We start from the raw sequence: 14,125 nt of genomic DNA on the forward strand, positions 1-14,125 counted from the left end.
GGTTATGATTTTATTGTCTTGAAAGATAAGCAGCTTTGTAAATAACCTAGGAAGCCCATAAAAACATTTTTTAAATAAGGGTACAAATACCCAGAACTTCAAAATGGCCCTTTATCCACCTTTCTTATTTTCTTGATTCCCTCATTAAAGAATTATAAATCTTTTCTATGTGTTCAGGTTAGTGATTTAATAGATGTTAGTTAGTTAGTTAGTTAGTTAGTTTGTTTGTTTTGAGACAGAGTCTCACTCTGTTGTGCAGGCTGGAATGCAGTGGCATGATCTCGGCTCACTGCAACCTCCATCTCCCAGGTTCAAGCAGTTGTCCTCCTCAGCCTCCTGAGTAGCTGGATTTAGAGGCACAGGCCACCACGCCCAGCTGATTTTTGTACTTTTAAGTAGAATCGGGTTTCATCATGTTAGCCAGGCTGGTCTTGAATTCCTGACCTCAAGTGATCTGCCTGTCTTGGCCTCCCAAAATGTTGGGATTACAGGCGTGAGCCACCGTACCCGGCTTAACAGATATTTTAGAAGGCTTAAAAGATTTCATTTTCAAAAAATAATATACATGAAAGTTATAGTCTTACTTTCCAAAAATTATACTTTGATGCAGGTAAGTCCTTATTATATTACAAACATATAATAACATTAAATTAGCTTGGCTTTTACTGCCGTTTTCTGTTAACTAACAGCATGATATTTTCCTTAAATCAAGCTATGACATAGTCTAATATTGTTCTGAAAGTCACTTTTTAATCCAGAATTCACGAACAGTACACAAAGATAAATGTAACCAAAAGTTTATAGATTCCTGTTATCTATTGTTTACAAGGATGTGAGCATAGATATTACAGTTTTATGTTAATGTAGGCTATTTATTTCATGCTGCTCTGAGCAGCTAATCATTAATGTTCTCAGCAAGCCTTAAAGTTAAGCTGATGTTTGTCTGGCTCTGATGAAAAGGCATAGACTTACCAATAATTTAAGTGAAAGTATTTCCTTAAAAGTTTCATTTTTTACCTCATGGGGTGGTATTTCCACTTCAAGTGCAATGAACAAGAATCTTAAACTTTTAACATTCCTGACATGCAAAACAGTGGAAGTGCATATGACTCCACAGATGTATGTAATTTGTAAATAAAAGTTAGTTCTTACCTAGCAATCAAACTTAGTTCTCTTCAACTGCTAGTGGATGACTTTGATTTTTGTGGGCTCCCCGGAGTGGGAATCAATAACTAAGTCATCTGTACTTTATACAGCTCTCAGACTATTTGAGTGAAGTCATTCGTTGAAAACTATTTCTGAGCATATACTGTACATCAGCTACTCTCCTTGGCACTGGGACACAACAGCGAACACACGATAAAATCCTTTCTTTCATGAGGTTTCTCTATTAGTTGGAGAAGCCCAGTGATTGGAGAAGGGTAGTTGGAGATGAGCACAGAGAAATAACCAGGACTACATAATGAAGGGCATTAGAAGAACTTTGGCTTAAGATGTAAAGACACTGGAGGGTTCTAAGCAGAAGAATAATATGATAAAAATTGCATTTTAAAAAAGTCAGACAGACAACTCTGCTGTTGTGATGAGGATAGACTGAGGTGGGTGTCACCTCCAGGGGACCTGTAGATCGGAGGCTATTGTAATAATTAAGGCAAAAGCTGACAGGGTTTGGACCGATGTATTTACTAGAGGCAGCAGAAACGTGTTGGGCTCATGATATAACAGCTTATAGGCTGTGAGATAAAAAAATGAAAAAAAGGATGTCTCCATTTTATTTTTATTTTTTGCCCTAGCAAGTGTAAGAATGGAATTGCTATTAACTGAGATAAGACTGTGCAGGGATTGGCAAATAATATCAGTGTTAAATTTTGGATCTGGTGAGTTTGAGAGAATGTCTAATAAGAGATCATGGGGAGATGTCAAGTAAGTTGTCCCAGGTAAGCAACTAAAAGAGTCTGGAGTTCGGAAGATATTTCAGTACTGGGTATATATATATTAGGAAGTCTTGGGTGTGAACATCTGATTGGTGACATTTAAACCAATAGGAATGAATGACATTAGGAGGCTGAGGTGGGAGAATCAAAGCCAGGAGTTTACAATGGGCCACTGTGTCACTGTACTCCAGCCTGGGCAAGAAAGACCCTGTCTCTAAAAAAAAAAAAAAAAAAAAGATGCGATTACCAAGAGAGTATATATAGATAGGAAAGAGATCAGGCCTAGGACTAAGTCCTGGGGCATTTCAGCCTTTCTTGTCACATAAGCTGAGTAAATTCAGGTATCTGATTTATTTAATCCAGTTTTGCTGCATTTATTTTTCTAAAGAGCACATTTCTTTTCATGAATTACACATTAAAATTCCAGGGAACTTAAATTATGCAAAATATCCTTTGGGAAATGATTTAATTTCATTGCCTCATCTTTCCACTTAATGTTGCTTATGTAAACAGAGCTATTAAATACTCACTTGCCTTTATTTCAGTAGCTTTCATATTGAAATTGGAAAGGTGATAGGATAATCCATTCGATAAAACTGGCAATAGTATTAAATCCTACCCTCCCCTTTTATTAATTTTAAATTATAATCATCAAATCTTGATCAAAAACAAAGAAGTTTCAAGTCATTTGTTTTCTTTCCCTTAAAATGTTTAAACAAAAATTTAGAAAAGTATTTTAACATGTTAAAAGAGAGACCTTTCCTTCTAGTTGGAACTATAAGTTCCCCAAGCCTGATGATCATTAAGAAGGACATTTAGTATTTCTGTTACTTGGAGATCTTCTCTCTTTTGATATAGTGGAGTGTCTCAGAGAAGCTTCTTAAAGTGTATTAGAAAAAACTGAAAAAATGAAGATTCAAATATTGATATCAATATACCATAAACATACTAAGTAAATGTTGATTGTTTCAGCCTATGCCACCTTGTATATGTGAACACAAAGCTCATACATATACTCTTTTTTTTTTCAGAAATAAACTCTATCACTAACCATCTGACATCCAATGATTCCTGAAATAAAATCTATTTCTAGGAACAATTTAAACCATAGAAGAACTTCACTGTGTCATGAATTAAACTTGCCTTTTTTTTTTTGTCTTTGGATGACATCTCCTGGGAAAGTGCCCCATTTATATTTGAATGACTTCAACTGTGGTTGCTACCTTGTTCTGTGTTTTTTAAAGTAAAAATATTTGATTTTTAAGTATTACTTTCCCACACAGTGTAACAGTCATCCTTTAGTAGAATATATGCTATATCCAGAGAATTCTTATTTCTATGAAGGATACAAACAGATAAAATTTGCAATCTTTGGCCTTAGAGAAACGTGGTAGTCAAAATTAGTAAGCATTATTGTTGTTTATTTGTCTTACATTAGTTTTACCTGAGACTACAGCATCTCTTTAACTTTGGACATTAACAGAAAGCACAACATTATCAGCATTTCCACTCATAGTTGCAAGATCTAACTTTCACAGACTAAATCAAAAGCCTGATGATTGGATTCTGATCCATGTGGTAACAAGGGAATTTCAAATTATGCAACTTTCCTTTGTTGTTTTAGCACTTTCTCAAGCCTCTGAGAGAGTGCAGATTTCCGCAGAATCCAGGAAGGTGCCAGAACTCATTCATGTTCTCACAGGGAAATGCACGGGAGATGAACATTCAGGACAGAGTTCAGGAAGCCCTATGCTGTTTTGGTCCATCAGTTATCTAAATGAACAAAAGAGAAATGTGTGAGCAGAATTCACTGAATCAGCTTCTATAAAGGGTGAGACTTACCTGATAGGTCACTCCTGAGATCAGAAACTTGGCTGCAAATGCTAGATGTCATTTGCTTAATCCTCTTATTCACTATTGAAATAACTAAAACCAAGCTTATAAAGGCATGATAACAAAAAAGAATGGTGGAACATGACTAGAACTATGATGTGGAAGTAGAACTATACTCTGTTGGCCAAATAGTCAAATGTATTTTTCGTACTTATCAGAAAGCATCCACATGCAACTGAGGGCAACAGTACAAGGTGTTTTGGAGTGCCATCTTGAATAAGTGATGTTAACATTAAGTTCCCAGTGAAGACTTTAGTTTCCAAGCTTATAAAATTATAACAACAATAACAATTGTCTCCAATAATAATAATAATACCTGACTAAACAGTGCATGGTCTGAAGACAATTGAGTGAGGTTATGCCTATGAAAATGATTGCACATTACTGAGTTTGATTTATAAATGCCAATTAAATGCTGCAAAAACTAAGGATTTCTAAATACATCCTGTCTTACACAATTCAACTTTTCCTTCTGTATTAGCACCAGTAGGGTAGAATAGTGCAGGGAAGCATTACAATGAGGCTTCTCACTTAGGTGAGGGGAGGTAGGAGCGCCTTTAGAGAAGTACTACAAGTTTTTAAAGGATGTGGAAATGGGATGTGTTTCCTGTTGTCTTGAAATGGGGGAAAAGCCTCAAAGCTAACACTAGGAGACAGGTTGGTTCCTTCAAACCAAAGGAAGTCAATTTCCTGATTTCTTATACATGGATAAGAGTTTTCCTTTATATAAACTCCTATGTTCCATTGAAACCAACCCAATAATCCCATAGACTGTTCTTTCTGATGCACGTAGAAATTGACCTTTCTGGTCTTAAAGCTTGAAGCTTACATTTGTTTTATCTGAGTTCCTTCCTCAGGAAAGGACCTTCAGGCCTCTTAAAAAGGTTTCCAAGAACTGAAACTCACCAGATCATGACATCCTAACAATGAGAAGTCTGGAGCCCTCATTCATCATGATTGCATCCTTGCCCCTCCCTAGTTTCTGTTTTCTTACATATTGTTACATTTCTTTCTATAGAAGAATGTTATATAAACCCATAGGTTTAGTTGGTCAGAGAGATGGATTTGAGCCTGAGCTCCCATCTTCTTGACTGCAGCACCTGATTAAAGCCTTCTTCCTTGGCAATACTCATGTCTCAGTGATTGCCTTTCTGTGTGGTGAGCAGCAGGACCTAGACTAAACCCCTGGTGTTTTGGTAACACCATCAAGAAACTGCTAGAAGTTCTATCCCTATGGGGCTTTTTAAAAGGTAAATAGGCCAGACCACCTACTATCACCCTCTCTTCAGTACAAATTAAGGAATTGAACAATCAAACACCTGAAGGCTTTTTTTTTTTTCTTTTTTAAGACAGAGTCTCACTCTGTTGCCCAGGCTGGAGTGCAGTGGTGAAATCTCGGCTCACTGCAAGCTCCGCCTCCAGGGTTCACGCCATTCTCCTGCCTCAGCCTCCTGAGTGGCTGGGACTACAGGCACCCATCACCATGCCTGGCTAATTTTTTGTATTTTTAGTAGAGACGGGGTTTCATTGTGTTAGCCAGGATGGTCTTGACCTACTGATCTCGTGATCTGCCTGCCTTGGCCTCCCAAACTGATGGGATTACAGGTGTGAGCCACTGGGCCCAACCCTGAAGGCTTTGCTTTTTAAAGGAGGCATCATTACCCTTGGGGGAAAGCCCTGAGGAATACCCATTTCTGATTTCTGTGAGAAAGGAAAAAATAAGGTAATCCCTGCAAAGCCAATTTGTGAATGCTCAGAATTATCATTTATAAAGATTAAGGGTGCATATGAGTGAAGGAAACCAGCAGGCTTGTTCTGGATGAACGCTTGCTGAGTTACAGAACTGCAACGACCACCTGTGGAGCCCTTTAGTACAAGATGTTTTGGGAGCTCCTGGTAGAGGAGTGGTTTCATATTATGTCCCCAAGAGGTTTTAAGGATGTGCATTTGATTATAAAGCATCCTGTCTACTTCTTATCTAGAGATGCAAAAATAGGTGGCTCACAATGTGAGGGAAAGGGGAAAGGAAAACGGGGGTCTTCTGTACTCACACCATTTGGTGAGCTCTATGGAGGGTTCTGTAAACACACTGATTTAATGAAATTGATGAGTTCCAGCCATCTTGTGAGTAATCCCACCGATGATAAGGTGCCTCTTATCAGACCTATAAGAGGTAGTCGGCTGAGGCAGGGACTTAGGGCAAGTTACTGGATGTTGTTCTCAGAGACTGTGCCAAATGAGGCCTCTGTCTAGCACAGAGAATAATGTGCAAAAATGTCCTCCACAAGCCAGTCACTATTTGGACATCAGCCACACAGAGGATGTCATGGCTGATTACAGTAGTCTCTGTTACCTGGGCTTTTTGCCCCTGTTTCTTCCATTTCTCCTCTGGACACCAACACCTTGGAGATAAAAGGCAGACCAAGAAGCAATGGAGTGTGATTGAGACAGGTGCAGAAAGAGAGAAACAAGAGACAACATTCTCTTCCCCAGATCCCGGAGCTACAGGGCAGGCTTTTGTTGAAAACAGCAAAGAAATTTTGAATTGGATGTGAGATTAGAATGTTAATTTAGAATGAATGAGGCTTTCTTTCCTTCTTTTTGAAATTTAAAACAATTACAAAGAATCTCCCAATTAAAAAAATTATTAAAGTTTTACATATACATGTAATAGTGCATAGATATTAAATAAATATTTCTATGGAGTATCACAAAGTGAATGCATCCATGTAACCAACATCAAGGTCAGAAAATACTACATTTCCAGGACCCAGAAGGTTATTGTACTCCTTCCCTTCAAACCAAAGGAAGTCAACATCCTGATTTCTTACACATAGACAAGAGTTTTCCTTTATACAAATGGAATAATAATACAGTATGTACAGATATGTGTGTGTATATATATGTTGTACATATATATAGCATCTGGCTTTTAAAAAACTCCTAGGTGTGTTTGTGAAACTCATCCCCATTACTTGTATATAGCAACATTTTGTTCATTTTCTTTGCTGTATAATCTATTGTATAAATACACCACACTTGATGTATCCATTCTATTATTTATTGGCATTGGGCTTGTCTCTAATGTAAAGGTTATCACAAGTAATTCTGCTATAAGCATTCCTATATATATCTTTTAGTGCATACAAATATATCGTATATATCAGCTAAGTATACAGCATTTATAATGGAATTTTGTGTCATAGGTTATATGTATGTATACGTTCAACTTTAGAATATATTGCAAAATATTTTTCCAAAGTACTTGTCCCAATTCTTCCCCCTCAAGCAGTGTATAGGAGTTCTAATTGCTCTACACCTTTGCCTATTGATATGGTTTGGCTGTATCCCCACCCAAATCTCATCTTGAATTGTAACTCCCACAATTCCCATGTGCCATTGGAGAAACCCAGTGGGGGGGGTATTGAATTATGGGGGCAGGTTTTTCCTGTGCTGTTCTTGTAATAGTGAATGAGTCTCACGAGGTCTGATGGCTTTAAAAATGGGAGTTTGCCTGCACAAGCTCTGTTCTCTTGTCTGCTGGCATGTGAGATGTGCCTTTCACCTTCTGCCATGATTGTGAAGCCTCTCCTGTCATGTGGAACTGTAAGTCCAATAAACCTGTTTCTTTTGTAAATAGCTCAGTCTTGGGTATGTCTTTATCAGCAGTGTGAAAACGAACTAATACAGTAAACTGGTACCAGTAGACTGGGGTGTTGCTGAACAGATACCTGAAAATGTGGAAGTGACTTTGGAACTGGCTAACAGGCAGGGGTTGGAACAGTTTGGAGGGCTCAGAAGACAGTAAAATGTGCAAAAGCTTGGAAATTCCTAGAGACTTGTTGAATGGCTTTGACCAAAGTGCTGATAGCAATACGAACAATAAAGTCCTGGCTGAGGTGGTCTCAGATGGAGATGAGGAACTTGTTGAGAAGTGGAATAAAGGTGACTCTTGTCATGTTTTAGCCAAGAGACTGGCAGCATTTTGCCCCTGGCCTAGAGATTTGTGGAACTTTGAACTTGAGAGCGATAATTTAGGGCATCTGGCAGAAGAAATTTCTAAGCAGCTAAGCATTTAAGACGTGACTTGGGTGCTGTTAAGGACATTCAGTTTTATAAGGGAAGCAAAGCATAAAAGTTCAGAAAATTTGCAGCCTGACAATGCGATAGAAAAGAAAAACCCATTTTCTGAGGAGAAATTCAACCTGGCTGCAGAAATCTGCATAAGTAGTGATGAACTGAATGTTAAGCCCCAAGACAATGAGGGAAATGTCTCTGAGACCTTTGTGGCAGCCCTTCCCATCACAGGCCCAGAGGCCTAGGAGGAAGAAATGGTTTTGTGGGCCAGGCCCAGGGTCACCATGCTGTGTGCAGCCTAGGGACTTGGTGCCTTATGTCCCAGCTGCTCCAGCCATGGCTGGAAAGGGCCAACATAGAGCCCGGGCCATGACTTCAGAGTGTGCAAGCCTCAAGCCTTGGCAGCTTCCACATGGTGTTAAGCCTGTAAGTGCACAGAAGTCAAGAACTGAGGTTTGGGAACCTCCGACTAGATTTCAGAAGATGTAGGGAAACATCTGGATGCCCAAGCAGAAGTTTGCTGTAGGGATGGGGTCCTCATGGAGAACCTCTGCTAAGGCAGTGCAGAAGGGTAATGTGCTGTCAGAGCCCCCACACAAAGTCCCCACTGGGGCACCAACTATTGGAGCTCTGAAAAGAGGGCCACTGTCCTACAGACCCCAGAATGGTAGATCCACTGACAGCTTGCACTGTGTGCCTGGAAAAGCCACAGACACTTAACACCAGCCCATGAAGGCAGCTGGGAAGGAGGCTGTATCCTGCAAAGCCACGGGGGTGGAACTGCCCAAGTCCATGGGAACTCATCTCTTGTGTCAGTGTGACCTGGATGTGAAACATGGAGTCAAAGGAGATCACTTGGAGCTTCAAGGTTTGACTGCTGTGCTGGATTTCAGACTTGCATGGGGCATGTATCCCTTTTGTTTTGGCCAATTTCTCCCATTTGGAATTGCTGTATTTACCCAATGCCTGTACCCCCATTGTATCTAGGAAGTAACTAACTTGCTGTTGATTTTACAGCCTTATAAGCAGAAGGGACTTGCTTTGTTTCAGATGAGATGTTGGACTGTAGACTTTTGAGTTAATGCTGAAATGAGTTAAAACTTTGGGGGACTGTTGGGAAGGCATGATTGGTTTTGAAATGTGAGGACATGAGATTTGGGAGGTGCCAGAGGTGGAATGATATGGTTTGGCTGTGTCTCCACCCAAATCTTATCCTGAATTCCCACATGTTGTGGGAAGGACCCAGTGGGAGCTAATTGAATCATGGGGATGGGTCTTTCCCATGCTGTTCTTGTGATAGTGAATGGGTCTCATGAGATCTGATGGTTTTTAAACACAAGAGTTTCCCTGCACAAGCCCTCTTTTTGTCTCCTGCCATCCACATAAGATGTGGCTTGCTCCTCCTTGCCTTCCACCATGATTGTGAGGTCTCCCTAGCCATGTGGAACTGTAAGTACAATAAACCTCTTTCTTTCATAAATTGCTCAGTCTTGGTTATGTCTTAATCAGCAGCGTGAAAATGGATGAATACACCTATGCTTCCTGTTGTTTATCTTTTTATTTTAGCTATTTCGGTGGGTGTGCAATAGTAGTCCATTGTGCATCTTACTGCATGTTTCCTTGACTACTCATGAAGATGAACACATTTTCATGTTTTGTCATTTAGAGATTTTCTTGTATGAAGTCTGTTTCCTTCCTTCCTTCCTTCTTTCCTTCCTTCCTTCCTTCCTGCCTTCCTTCCTTCCTTCCTTCCTTCCTTCCTTCCTTCCTTCCTTCCTTTCTTCCTTCCTTCCTCTCTCCCTCCTTTTCTTTGAGACAGGGTCTTGCTCTGTCACCCAGGCTTGAACGCAGTGGAGGGAACAGTGCAGCCTCAACCTTCTGGGCTCAAGTAAATCTCCTGCCTCAGCCTCTCATGTAGCCGGGACCACAGGTGTGTACCACCACATCTGGCTAATTTTTTAAACGTTTTGTAGAGACAGGATTTCCTAATGTTGTCCATGGTGGTCTCAGACTCCTGGGCTCAAGAGTTCCTCCCACTTTGGCCTACCAGTGTTGGAATTACAGGAGTGAACCACCATGCCCAGCCTCCTGTTATTTTCCATTGAATTACATGCTTATTTCTTATTTATTTGCATGAGTTCTTTATATATTATTAATATAAACCATTTTCTTGCTTATATGAGTAGCACATATTTTCTCTAAGCTCTCTATCTGCCTATTTACTCTCCTAATGATGTATTTTGATGGAAGTTTGTAGTTTTAATGTTCAAGTAGAACATTCAATACTTTTTTTCTTTAAAAGTGCTTTTATGGTTCTTTTAAATATATCATTTAATTCTCCAAATGTATTGCAGAAATGTTATTATTTTCCTTTCACATTTAGGTCTGTAATCCACATGAATTTTTTTCTTTATGCACGATGTGAAATACAAGTTATATATATTTCTTATCCTGAATTTTTCATGGCTGAACATAATCTTAAATTACAGAAAAATTTTAAATTGACTTACATAGCTTTTTCATGGCTGAATGTGAGTTTAAATTACAGAAATGACAGGGCTAGTACAAATGAAGTATTGAAAATCTATAGACTCTGCCAAAGTTGTTCTCAAGCTGAGGGGAGGGAGATCCAACACAGCATATTTAAAATTCATGATTTGAGAAAAATAAAGCCATTTTATTTGAACCTTCACAGGGATCTGTTTGCTAAATATATCAAATATTTTTTAAAAATGAAAAAATAAGAGGAACTACAACTTCAGAAGAAAACATTTCTATTTTGAGAAGCCTGTGAAATACTGAGGTAGATTTGCTTTTGAAGTATGCTTCCCAGTGACACCTAGGAAAGTTGAAGTTCTGACTGAGGCTAGAGGCCATGAATTCACAGTGTTACAGGCAGCAGTAATGATATATGATTTTCTGTAACCACTTTAAGAAACTTTTGGTGGCTGTGGGCCCAGCGCGGTGGCTCACACCTGTAATCCCAGCACTTTGTGGGGGCCAAGTCAGGTGGATCACGAGGTCAGGATATCGAGACCACCCTGGCTAACACAGTGAAACCTCATCTCTACTAAAAACACAAAAATTTAGCCAGGCGTGGTGGCAGGCACCTGTAATCCCAGCTACTCGGGAGGCTGAGGCAGGAGAATGGCGTGAACCGGGGAGGTGAAGCTTGCAGTGAACTGAGATCGAGCCACTGCACTCCAGCCTGGGCAACAGAATGAGACTCCATTTCAAAGAAAAAAAAAAGAAAAGAAACTTTTGGTGGCTGGGTGCTGTGGCTCACGCCTGTAATCCCAGCACTTTTGGAGGCCGAGGCAGGTTGATCACCTGAGTTCAGCCTGGCCAACATGGCGAAACCCCATCTCTACTAAAAATAAAAAATTAGGCAGATGTGGTGATGGGAACCTGTAATCCCAACTACTTGGGAGGCTGAGGCAGGAGATTCATTTGAACCTGGGAGGTGGAGGTTGCTGTAAGCCGAGATCACACCACGGCACTCCAGCCTGAGTGACAGAGTGAGACTCCATCTCAAAAACAAACAAACAAACAATAAAGCAACAACAAAAGAAACTTTTGGTGATGGACTACCATGTCATTTTCTTTTATGTTGAGCCACCAGTTACCAAGCTCCAGCACATCAATTATAGAGGAGAAGCTCCCACTATGCTACAGGAAACAAGAATTTTATATATGTACAGCAGGATGTTTGCAATTTAAAGTAACCATTTTGTAAACTTTGAAAGGATAAATCTACATCCTAAATCATTAGTAGGATGACTCTGTACCCACCACTTAAAACAAATTCTTGTCCATTTGGCGACAGCTTTCTGGTCACATATCTACTCTTTTTATATTCATCTGTCATGTGGTCCTCCTAAAGATAGCTGTCTGCTGACTGTTCACTCTGTGTACTCCCTCATAAAAATCTGAAAATTAATCTTACTGAGTAGCCTCTCTCATCTTTCAGAAAGCTCTTGACTTCATTAGTCCCTAGGCATTATATATGTGTTATTTTGTACACAAAAAATACATACTTTTGAATTGTTATTCATAAAATACTTAGATAGCAATTACTAAGTGTCATGTGCTATGTTCCAATTGCTTCACAAATACAAACTTCGATTATTCATAGTGATACAGGAGTTAAGAAAAAATTACTTAGGCAGATAGGGTATGGGAGGCTTTGGTAAGGTTCTTCTATTTTTTGAGACAGAGTCTCACTCTGTCACCCGGGTTGGAGTGTAGTGGTGCAATCTCGGCTCACTGCAACCTCTGCCTCCCAGGTTCAAGCGATTCTCCTGCCTCAGCCACCTGAGTAGCTGGCATTACAGGCGTCCAACACTACAACCAGCTAATTTTTTGTATTTTTAGTAGAGACAGGGTTTCACCATGTTGGTCAGGCTGTTCTCAAACTCCTGACCTCGTGATTTACCCACCTTGGCCTCCCAAAGTGTTGGAATTACAGGCATGAGCCACCATGCCTGGCCAGGTTTTTCTTTTTAATGAAAAGCAGCCCCAAATCATTTCCTAACAAAAAGCAGCCTGTAAAATTGAGCTGCAGACACAGACAAGCAAGCTAGAAGCTTCCACAGGTGAATTCCATAGGAAATAACTACCTGGGACCAGGCATGTTCAAAATGGTGGCTCCATCATCCCTTCCTTTGCCAGCCACCCGTACAGTAAGGAGCAGACAAGATGGCCACTGGTCAAGTGGAGAGTCCATTTGCATAATAAGATTAAGGTGGAGTGGCCAGCCTTCCCTTAGGCTATGTAAATGTCATATCTGATCGAATCAATCTGTGGGCTCTATTTAAAACAGACACTGCCTCCTCCAACCTGCCTATAAAATCTGCTGCAGTAGGCCTGCCTTCCCCTTTTTCCAACGTTTCTCTATCTCTGGAAAGGAGCTGCTCTCCTTTCTCCTTTCTTCTATTAATCTTTCTGCTCCTTAACCCACCCACATGTGTCTGTGTCCTGAATTCTTTCTCAATGCCAGGCAATGAACCATGGGTAATTCCCCAGACAATGCAGCCATTTCAATAGTAACTCTGCAAAGTTGGTACTATTATTACTGTCATTCTACAGATGAGAAAACTAAGCCACAGGTAATATGTTACTTTTCCATGGTCATGCAAGGCCATATCTCTATATTATCATTAATAATAGTAATAATTGAATCAAGAAGATATGAGGAACTGTGCCAGCAGTTTATATATGTCATCTTAATTCTCCAAAAACCTGAGAAAATAGGATCAGAAAATTTAAGCAAATCATCCAAGATCACAAATTATAGGTGGATTACTCTTAATTTGAACTTATTTCATCAAACTCAAAGCCCAAACTCTGTTACATTAATCTGTCCTCCTCCCCACTTCTCAGAGATGACATTGACATGTGAATAAAGAGAGCTGTGAGAGGTGATTATGCACCTAGGAAATAGGTTGCAATGAAATTCTTAAATATAGTTAATGGGACAGGAATTTTTCAGGCTCCACTTAAAACAGTTAAGCACCATGCAACTATTTCACCTACAGTTCCTATGACGGTAGAGCACTTATATGATAAAATATGTTTTATTTAAAACAGAAATTGAATAGTAATGTTAAAGAGTTAATGTAAGTATTTAACAACAAATCCTAATTTTTTTGCCCACCTGCTCTTGCATATCTTTGTAAACTTTTCTTCCACACGATCCATAAATGCACTGTACGCATCACGTTGCCTTCTATGTCTCTGAAGGAAAGTGGTACAAAGGAAGTTAGTAAAAGCAGACATGTATTAACTTTAATTACTTGTTAAAATTTGCTATTTAATAATCTTTGCTTTAAAAGTGTATCTGTATTCCAGATTCACATCTCGTTCTGCTTAGACATAAAGGGAAGCATCCTTATGTGACTAGGGCAGAATTTCAGCCAGGATAAAAGTATGTGCTCTCAACATTTTTTTCTATGAGTGTATCACAGAGCTGTCTTTTCAGGCCTTCTCACGTGAGTGTCATTCTCTAAACTTCTCATGATTTCCAATGAGATAAGAGGAAATTTGGGAAACATTTCTTACAATATTTAAGCCTTTGTAAAACAAAAATAAAATTCTAAGGCCCCCTAATCAAATGAATGGACCCCCTTCATGAATGAGGGGACACAAAGAAACCTGAAAAAGAAGTTCAGACCCTGATGGGAAGAGAAGGTGAGAAGGTGGGACATGGCTCATTATACCCT

The 14,125-nt window shown here is 39.5% G+C and overlaps 1 protein-coding gene across 1 annotated transcript in view; it reads right to left on the reverse strand.

Moving 5' to 3' along the window:
• Positions 1-3,336: 3,336 nt before the first annotated feature.
• The window catches only part of C3H7orf78 (chromosome 3 C7orf78 homolog), a 77,593-nt gene continuing 66,804 nt past the window's right edge, over positions 3,337-14,125 (reverse strand). Inside the window, exons 6-7 of the mRNA XM_077998052.1 lie at positions 13,561-13,640; positions 3,337-3,707 (exon numbers count right to left, since the gene is read on the reverse strand). Coding sequence (XP_077854178.1) covers positions 3,704-3,707; positions 13,561-13,640 — 84 coding nt within the window. The 3' untranslated portion in view covers positions 3,337-3,703. The remainder of the gene's footprint in view (positions 3,708-13,560; positions 13,641-14,125) is intronic.

This window comes from Macaca mulatta, chromosome 3 (genome assembly GCF_049350105.2).
Source record: "Macaca mulatta isolate MMU2019108-1 chromosome 3, T2T-MMU8v2.0, whole genome shotgun sequence".
In the NCBI taxonomy this organism is placed as follows: Eukaryota; Metazoa; Chordata; class Mammalia; order Primates; family Cercopithecidae; genus Macaca; species Macaca mulatta.